The following is a 10,837-nucleotide window of genomic DNA, read 5'->3' on the forward strand; positions in this document are numbered from 1 at the left end:
AAATGTAATGTGACCTCAATGACCTTTGACCTCAAATATACATATTTGTCCAAAACTCAGTAACCACAAATGCTACACCCTTCATATTTGGTATGATGGACAACTTATGACGCCACATATTGTACCCCATTATTGTACCCCATTAATTATGCACATATCTAATTTTGAGTGAGCGAATAGAGCTAGAGGTCTGATTTTTGGGTTATAGGCATAACTTAAAATTTTTTGACAAAACGTCACGTGACCTTGGTGACCTTTGACCTCAAATATACATATTTGTCCATAACTCAGTAACCACAAGTGCTACACCCTTCATATATGGTATGATGGGACACCTTATGACGCCACATATTGTTCCTCATTAATTATGTGCATATCTAATTTTGAGTGAGCCAATAGAGCTAGAGGTCTGATTTTTGGTATGTAGGGATAACTTAGCAATACAATTTTTTTGACAAAATGTCACGTGACCTCGGTGACCTTTGACCCCAAATATACATATTTGTCCATAACTCAGGAACCACAAGTGCTACACCCTTCATATTTGGTATGATGGGACACCTTATGACGCCACATACTGTACCTGATTCATTATGTGCATATCTAATTTTGAACAAGCCAATAGAGGTAAATGTATGATTTTTAGTATATAGGGATAGACTATAGGATAGAAATTTTTTGACAAAATGTCATGTGACCTCGATAACCTTTTACCTAAAATACACGATTATGTCAATAAATAAGTAACCACAAGTGCTATGTCCTTTATATTTAGTAGGATGGGAGACCTTATGACAACACATGCTTTACCTCGTTAATTATGCCCATATATAATTGTGGGCAAGCCAATAGAGCTGGAGGTCTGAATTTTGGCATATATGGATTAATTAGCAATACAATGTTTTTTTTCAAAATGTCACGTGACCTTGATGACCTTAGACCTTGAATATGCATATATATGCATAACTCAGTAATCACAAGTTCTTTACGCTTCAATTTTGATAGGATAATAGACCTTAAGATGTCACATCTTGTACCTCATTTATTATGCACATATGTATTTCTTGGCTGGCCAATACAGCTAGAGGTTTGATCTTTTTTCCCGATTTAGAACCATAACTTAGACATGCCTCTTGTTTCAAATTTGGAACAATGACATAGACCTATGTGTCCATAGATCTGAACATATACACTTTAGTGATACTTCTTAATGACCTCATTTCCCTGCCCCCTCAAGACTAATACTCCTATTACAAGTGGGGACTATGTCATTGTCAATGACTTGTTTGTAGTAAACCAGCATGGGGCAGCCGCTCTGTCTAGACTGAGAGATACACTTGATCTACAATATGTGGCTTTTCAGTTAGTTTCTGTTGAGAATACCTTCAGCTCTTCAACTCTTAGCTGAAATTGTAAAAACAGTTACATTGTACATTAAATGCTTTGAACTTTTATCTCTCAGTCCAGACAGAGAGGCTACCCCATGCTTGTTTACTGTAATTGATAAATGATTCGGTGGCTTTGAAATGCGCGTCGTGATACCCAAGCTAAACGTTTGTTTTGTACGTGAAATATGTCCATCTCATATGCTGAGTTGTGGTACCTAGGTGAAACGCACTGAAGTTACAGAATTGTTCAAACTCGAACACGGATGTAGGAATTACTTCTCTTCTACTTAGGCGGTTGCAATGATAACGATATCAGGGTTTTGAAATTCCGTTTTCTACTTTTGTGTTCAAAATACTCGAGGATTGTTGAAAATTCTCACCCTATGGTAAGCATAAATGGCCTGCAGATATAAAGTCAGTGTGGAGATAGTTCTTCAGATCATGTTTTGTAAATGCATAGTTTATTCATTAGTGTTCCAACGTGTGTGTTCCCGGTAGAAGAGTAAAATTACATGTGGTTCCTAGTTATTAAAACGATTTATGGTACTAAGATGTACAAAGAATTTTATCTATAACAATTACTAACCTATAAAATAAACCAAGAACCAAACCACACATATTTTATGCATTAGAACAGGGGAAAAACCGTAACAATATATTCTATGTTTTTTCCACTTTCAGAAAAAGAGACCCAAAGATGAATTATAGTACGTCTTGAGACTTGGAGTCTGACAGATCTGTAACCGTGCAACAGAATACCTTTTTAACCCTTTGCACTCTGATCCCCTGGTGACCTATGACAGCCTGGTTCAAAGGGTTTACAATTCACAACTCTGCCTCATAATACATCAATAGGAAGAAGGCACCTGTCCAACAGATTTGAAAAATGTTAATTAAAGTGCAGATATCTTTTCATTCTTTGTCATAATTAAAGGAAAAGTTAAACCGCTTAAAAAGTAAATTTCAAGTTTTAAGCTATTTTTTTTCTCCTGTACAACTTGTTCAAAAACATTTCTGCTGGAGAGTTAACATGACATTTTACAACCAATGAATTCTATGATCGACAGCGAAAGTTTGCTCCTGGTTTCTGAACTCTTGAGGATTTTATAGTGTTTAAAATGAAACATTCGACATGTATTTTGGAAAATATGGATAAATTTTGTAAGAAAATCTTGCAAAGGTGCTTTCTGACATCAAATTACATTTACACTGTGTACCTTTCACTTTGTGTTTTGGTTTCTTTCTATGCAAACCGACTTGGAAGTAAGCCCTTTGGTGAATTTATTCAAATGTAAGACAAGAGATAATAAGTGCCCATGCTGTGGTGGCGCTGTTTATGTCACGCTTTTGCACAGGAAAGACAAGCCTTGACACTAATTACCACAAAGAAGAAATAACCTCCAGCTTTGACAAAAAACTTTCCTAAATTCTCAATCGCTTTTTGCACTTTTTGTCCACTATATTGTTAAAGTTTCTTTCCATTTAGACTAATGAACTCAAACTCTAGTGTTCCCCTGGAGGTTAAATTTGAAGGAAAGTATTCAAGACAAAGAAAAAAAGACGTTGCTTTTTAAATAATCAACAAGTACAGCTCGCTTCAAATTTCGTGTTATGTTATTGTAAGTGTACCTGACCGTTTGTCTTGAAGAATATGCCTTTATGTTTTGATAAACCACAGATGAATGTATTTATTCTCGTACTGCATACCAAAATTTTAAAAATGAACAAGCTTATTAGGTGTGCGGTACATAAATGCAAGCATCTTGTGCAGGAGAACAATGCAGTTATTTTAGTGTGGACTTCTCAGTATCAGGATATGTGTAGTGATCTGCACTACAAAGTACATCGAGTAATGAATTTATTTGAAGCCACAAGACTTTTTAGTCACTTCAAACACCATTAGCCGACTTGTACTATTTATAATTTTAACCTATAACTTATTCCTTTTAAAACACAACCATTCGTATTTAATGTCTTCAACTTAAAGTGGTGGTGATAGAAGTACTGATTCCTCCTCTCTTCTCCTTTCTCATCAAGGTTCTGCATAATTTACATTGTCGATTTTTTTATCAGAAAATCCTTCAGGAGAACACCTAGCCATTTTTCAGAACAGGATGTCCGGTATTTTTAGTGAGATTTTTAATTATATACTCCTGACATCTCTTAAGTGAAGAGTGCTCCAAGAAAAAGCCTTCTTTGAGCTCAAATTTCAGTTCATATTTTCTTCCACCAAAGGAAAACTTTTATTTTTCATGATCTCCTTACATGAGTAGGGTTTCAAAAAGTACAACGAACAAAAATGTTGATTGGAAATAGAGCGTATAGTTCAAAATATATTATCTCAGTTCGGTTCCAGAAACTCTGGAACTTTATTGCCTTGCCATTTTTTAATGAGAATTTAAATGAAACAGAAACCAACACGATTGGAACTAATTTGGGATAATTGGATAGTTTAATTGTTCGAATTTTTCAAAAGTGTTAGGTGCCATGTAGCTGAAAGTTGTAATATTACAAATTACTCATAAAAACAAGGGTATAACTTAAAAAGAAAAGCAGATGAGCTTACATTTGCAGATTTAACCAACATTAATACCCTATCCAATTGTCCCTAATTAGTTCCAATCATTTTAACCTTTTTTATTTCCGTGAAAGAAGCCTTTGAATTTAGAACTTTTATGTATACAAAATAAAAAGCATACAATGTCAATGTAGGAATCCTGTCAAATTCACTTAATGAACGATGAAAATATGATTTTGAGAGGGTCATGAAGAAACTTGTATTTTCTCAAAAAAGTGTAATAAACAATGACACAACTCATGTTTGAGTGTTTACTTTTGTGTTGCAATTCTTACCTGAACAAGAGAATCATTACATGATCCGGCTGAGGTGTTGACATTGATCTAAATGGCGATTAGCTTTAACTTTTGCTTATTTGTTTACTAATCCTTAGCTCATATTTGGTATGTATATAATACCAAAAAGAGCTTATATGGTGAGTCAGTGATGTCTGTATGTCTGTGTGTATGTATGTGAGGATGTATGTCTGTCACACGCAAAAAGCTCCCAAACCGCCGCACCTACCATCTCAGTATTTGGTGTACAGGTAGACCCAGAGGTTGAGATGTGACGTTGTTCAAATGAACACGTCAGTGTTAAAAATATGCAAAGTAAGAAAAAGGGGAAATCCTGCAAATGTGCAGGAGTGATGGCATTAATTGAAACGGCCCAATCTGAGTCAGAGCTTCTATGACCTATTTGTATGCAGTGCACCTATAGTATTATGTGTAGGAGTGGTGGAAGTAACTGAAACAGATTATGAGTCATTTCCTGTCATTGTTCATGAACTAGGCCTGCTCAAACTAAGAGGGACTGTGTTGAAACATTCTCTGCTATGCATGTTGCTAAAGTTAACCTCCAGTACCTAAAAAGTTTCAGACCTTATTTACTTTTGTCATTGTTGTTTTTTCTGGTTTAAATATTCTTGAATGGACCGATTCAAACCAAATATGAGCACACTGTCCTTGACGGTATTTTTGTTTTTAGTGTCAGATTTTTCGTGTCTTGCTTGTTCTACTCCCTGAAGTATGTTTGGATAGTGTGTTGAGGATATCAGCTCTGTGTGTGCATGTGTAAACTGCATTGTTATTGTCGACATGAATTCTGATTTGTACTAGAATAATAATATAAACAACGGCATTTTACACATATATACACACACACATGCTGTGTTTAAGTAGCTAAATGTTCTGTGTTTCGACACGAGAACGAGAATTTGCAATTGATACAGTGAGAAAAAATAAGTTACAGCCAATGATCATTTGATGTAGTTCAATACAATTAGTAAATGTGCATAAGTATTGCTGAAATGTTGCAATACACTTGCAAAAATCACCCTAGTTCATCAAGACAGAGTGTTTTAAAACTATCTCTGTGCCCTTTTCCCAATACATAAAAAGAAAACATTTTGTATTCTGTGGTAGTATCATACCTTGCCTAGATTCGGATACTTATCCTCGACACTCCATTGTACGAAGTGAAACTTGTTAATTTACTGATCTAGGACACCATTGTAACAGTACATGAGTGGGTCGACATTTTTAGCTCCCGTTTCATTATGGGTCCATAATGATGGTATATTATCTGCTAACCATAGAATGCCTGTATGTATGGCTGTCTGTCGATTGCAGAAAATGAATGCATCTCTGATTTTTAATGCGGAGATAAATTCCGTCCAAATGAAAATGTTTGAATGCAATTATGGACATGGAGAAAGTCCCAGATATTTTGGCCTTTGAATCATGATAATGGCTCGTTTTTGTTCTGCCTGTCATGATTGTTTCTTGTTGGGTAAGAGCTGGGAAAAGATGTGATCAGATTTGTAATTATTTACAAGTGCAGTTGCAAAGATTTCCTGCTGGGATATTTGAAAGTCTTCACACTGTTTAGCAGACTTTTATCGCGATACTATAATGAAATGGAAAGTAATTTGATGACTTGGAACGATATGAGGAGAGAGAGAGAGAGAGAGAGAGAGAGAGAGAGAGAGAGAGATTGAAGTTCTCTTTCAGATAAAAGCGAACAAGTCATCCATTTCTTACACCCATAGGTAAAAGCTTAGCGGATTCCCAGAGGTCTGAAAGGTCCACAGGTCGATTAGGCATTATATTTGTGATGATTTTTCCTATTATTATCATAACAAATGATTACATGACAGCTTTTTCCCATACAAATTTCTGCGAGAGCTTTTGCCAGCTTAATGAGTTGGTGGGTGTGTGTGTCAATATGTACGCACTGATAACGATGAATTTTAAATTTGACGCCTAAACCAAGCATGGCCAGTGATTGGACAGAAACGCCCTTCCACTTATCACGAACACCCCAACAAAGTGTAACATTTTGTTTATCAGGTCCTAAACGCTATTTTAGTGCAACTTCAGACGTGAGCTGAGCAAAATCACCTAAGTTTTCCAGACAAAGCATAAAGAAAATTTTCACTGGCGCTTGTCGTATGACTATGCTTTCTCAAAGAAGCAGGTCTTTAGTCAAGATTTCAAAACTTCAGTACTTGATGCTGACCGAATATGACTAGAAAGTCTATTCATCTGTGCAGTCGTAGCTCTCGTTTTCCCGGACGAATACGGGTTGCAGCGGGAAAATCCCAAGCCATGCAACGGAAAAGGAGTTTTTCCGTCGCAACGTACGAGAGCTATGTCCGCTGCTACAGCGACATACGAGAAAGAACGATCATCATAATTTGAGTCTTGTTGGTTGAGTTTTAAGAGAAACCTCGTCTCTTGAACGGAGAGATCTGAATTCTGGTTTATGAAATCGAAAACTTTAGTGTATACACAGTCCATCATAACAGACTGGTTTGTAACAGTGTAATACTGTCAGTAAAATTGTCTCGGGTTTATTGGAAGAGAATGGAGAAAATTGAGACATGATTCTTGAAGTTTACCGGCAATGTTAGCAGTGAGTTGAGTTTCCTGTTTGTCTGTGATTTGATATAGTGAATAAGTCAGCATATCAAAATTAGACTTCAATATATCGAAATTGGACCGTATATATATCTCACATGGCTACACTAGGCTTACATTAGATAAAAGATAAAAACAGTTAACCGCCGGCTAAGTACAAAGCTGGGATCGAGGTACGGGCCCGGGTACGGGCGGAACGAGTCCTTGTCCCGGGAACGCCAGCGCTTACAAAAGGCGAAGTTGGTCAGTTTTGTTTTAGTGTTATGTCCCCTTGGCAGAAATGTTCTGCACCTGTGAATGCCGGACTCTTGTCCAGAACAGAGCAGAAAATATCAAAACAGTTTTGTATATAGTCATTCAAGTCACTTGAACTGGACCATTGATTCATGTCATACCATCGTACCGATCGACACGATGCAAGCGTAGCACTCGGAGCGTACCGACATAAGCTAGCGCGTTCATGTATGGCCGTGGTTTGAGGGACTGTGGGGCTTAAATACTCGAAATTATCGTGTGTCGCAACGCATTTCTTTTCATTTTCGACCAAAAATGGTGACTTTGGTATTTTACAACATAACATGCACTTTTAATAGTTTGCTAGTATCCGTTTCAATTCAATTGACAATGGACACATCGTTTGGTGTCGCCGTTCTCAACTATCGAAAAATCCAATCCTTGTGGACTGACCAGGTGGGAGTGCAGAGAAATACTTAGAAGAGCCAAGTGTAGAATTTGGGATAGAGTGGGGATAATTTGTTTGCGTTCCTGCCAGCCTTATCCGAAGCATTCTTTGTAGTTTTATCGCCCTCGTTCACGCTGAATATTCATAGACGTGGGCACTATCCGGTTCTCGGGGCCTGAACCGGATAGTGCCCACGTCAAAATTTGTATGGCCAAAAGCTGGAATGTATGAATATTAATAAATTATTAATATGAATGTTACAGAATATTAAAACTTTTTTTACAATGCTTAATGCCTTTCAATAATGTTAGCATACATAATTGTATCTTTAATGTACATAGCAAGTTTCATCAATTTTGGTCATGTAAATTCAAATATATATCCCTAATTTCAAAAATTCATTAAATATGCAAATTAGGAGCTGGATGAAGTAAAAATGCTTAATGACTTTCAATAATGTCGTATCGTAGCATCTTTAATGTACATAGCAAGTTTTGTCAACTTTGGTTTAGTCAATACAGATAAATATCCCTGATTATGAGTTCATTAAATATGCAAATAAGGATTGGCTAAAGTTCAAATGCTTAGTGACTTTCAATAATGTTCTATTATAGTATCTTTAATGTACATAGCCAGTTTCATCAACTTTGGTCTCGTCATTCAGATAAATACCCCTAATTAGGAAAGTTCATAAAATATGCAAATTAGGAATTGGCTGAAGTAAAAATGCTGAATGACATTTAATAGTGTTCTATCATAGTATCTTTAATGTACATAGCAAGTTTCATCAATTTTGGTCATGTAACTTCAAATATATATCCTTAATTTCAAAAGGTCATTAAATATGCAAATTAGGATTTGGATGAAGTAAAAATGCTTAATGACTTTCAATAAGGTTAAATCATAGTATCTTCAATATGCATACCAAGTTTCGTCAATTTTGATAGAGTAAATTCAGATATATACTCCTAATTAGGAAATTTCATTAAACATGCAAATTAGTAATTATCTTTCATGTCACCCCTTAATATCTTTCAAAGCTGATATATCTTGGTGTGATCAACATTTGTAGCGAATCTCATCAAATTGTGTGCAGTCGTTGTCAATATATATCAGTTTTTTCTAAAATCATTAAAAATTAAGCAAGCCACACCCACCAAAAACTAATCAGTTCTTGCCATTTGCAAACTGAATCTATGTACCAGATTTTAATGTGATCTGATGAGCCGTTTTTGGGATATTGAGTACACAGACAGACAGACAGACAGACAGACAGACAGACACACAGACACACAGACACACAGACAGACAGACATCGCTGCGACATATGCTCACGTGTGTCAACACGTGAGCAAAAAACGAATAAAACAAGCAAGTCACAGTGATGTTGGCAGCTCTGTCAAAAGGACGTTCAAAATTTCAAACCAAAAAGGTACATTTTTGCTCACGTGTTGACACACGTGAGCATATGTCGCAGCGATGTCTGTCTGTCTATGTGTCTGTCTGTCTGTCTGTCTGTCTGTCTGTCTGTGTACTCAATATCTCAAAAACGGCTCATCAGATCAGAATCAAATCTGATACATAGATTCAGTATGCAAATGGCAAGAACTGATTAGTTTTTGGTGGGTGTGGCTTGCTTACTTTTTGCTCATTTGCATAATTAATGATTTTAGAAAAAAAACTGATATATATTGACAACGACTGCACACAATTTGATGAGACTCGCTGCAAATGTTGGTCAAACCAAGATATATCAGCTGTGAAAGGTATGAAGGGGTGACATAAAAGATAATGGATAATTTGCATATTTAATGAACTTTCCTCATTAGGGATATATATCTGATTTGACTTGATCAAAATTGACAAAACTTGGTATGTATATTGAAGATACTATGATTTAACATTATTGAAAGTCATTACGCATTTTTACTTCATCAAACTCTTAATTTGCATATTTAATGAACTTTTGAAATTAGGGATATTTATTTGAATTGACTTGACCAAAATTGATGAAACTTGCTATGTACATTAAAGATACTATGATCTAATGTTTTATGAAAGTCATTAAGCATTTTTACTTCAGCCAAATATTCATTTCCATATTTAATAAACTTTCCTAATTAGATATATATATTCTGAATTGACTTGACCAAAGTTGATAAAACTTGCCATGTACATTGACGATACTATGATATAACATTATTGACCAGATATGAACTGTAAATGCTCACGTGTTTCATTATATATTGAAGTTATGTGTAAATTTGAACCATTGCCACATGTTTGCAACTTCATTGAAATTATTATGATCAAAAATGAACAATAATCACCGCCGATTAATTCTAAAAGGTCATGAAGTATACAAATATGTAATTAGCTGAAATAAAAATATTAAAGAAATTTTACTGCTGTCATTGTATCACCACTTTATATAGCAAGTGTAATTACTGTTGGCCAAGTCCTTCAAGCCATATATGCCGAGCTGTGAAAGCTCATTAGATATGCAAATTATAAATAAGTTGACATGAAAATGTGGAATGACTTTCGATATTGTTTTGACCTCGTACCTGGTATAATCATCAATGTACATAGCATGTTTTGCCAACTTTGATCAAGTAAATCCCGGTATATATCCCTAATACGCAAAGTTAATTAATATGTAAATTAGGAAGTAGCTTTAGTAAAGATGCTTAGTGATTGTCAGTAATGTTGTATCATGGTATCTGCAATATGTGTAGCAAATTTTGTCAACTTTGGTCAAGTCAATTCAGATATAAATCTCTAATTAGGAAAGTTCATTAAATATGCAAATTGGGAATTGGCTGAACAGAAAATGCTTGATGACTTTCAAAATATTGTATTATAGAGTCTTTAATATACATAGTAAGTTTCATCAATTTTGATCAAGTCCATTCAGATAAATATTCCTAATTATGAAAATTCATTTAATATTAAAATGAGGTTTTGGCTGAAGTACAAATGTCTTTTGACTTTCAATAATGTTATATCACAGTATCTTTGATGTATATAGTAAGTTTCAACAACTATAATCAAGTTAATTCAGATATATATCCCTAATTGGGAAAGTTCATTAAATATGCAAATTCGGAATTGGCTGAAGTAAAAATGTTTAATGACTTTCAAAAATGTTGTATCATTATGCCTTCAATACGTGTAGCATGTTTCATCAACTTTGGTCCAGTCATTTCAAATATATATTCCTAATTAACAAAGTTCATGAAATATGCAAATTAGGAATTGGCTGAAATTAAAACGCTTAATGACTTTC

At 35.1% G+C, this 10,837-nt stretch overlaps 1 protein-coding gene across 2 annotated transcripts in view; it reads left to right on the top strand.

Annotated features, from left to right (window-relative positions):
* LOC139143995 (dnaJ homolog subfamily C member 10-like) overlaps nucleotides 1-4,206 on the top strand; it is a 28,900-nt gene extending 24,694 nt beyond the window's left edge. For both annotated transcript variants that reach the window (XM_070714624.1, XM_070714625.1), the window contains exon 20: nucleotides 2,070-4,206. In XM_070714624.1, coding sequence (XP_070570725.1) covers nucleotides 2,070-2,096 — 27 coding nt within the window. In that variant the 3' untranslated portion in view covers nucleotides 2,097-4,206. The remainder of the gene's footprint in view (nucleotides 1-2,069) is intronic.
* The last annotated feature ends 6,631 nt before the right edge of the window (nucleotides 4,207-10,837 follow it).

This window comes from Ptychodera flava, chromosome 11, assembly GCF_041260155.1.
Source record: "Ptychodera flava strain L36383 chromosome 11, AS_Pfla_20210202, whole genome shotgun sequence".
Lineage (NCBI taxonomy): Eukaryota > Metazoa > Hemichordata > Enteropneusta > Ptychoderidae > Ptychodera > Ptychodera flava.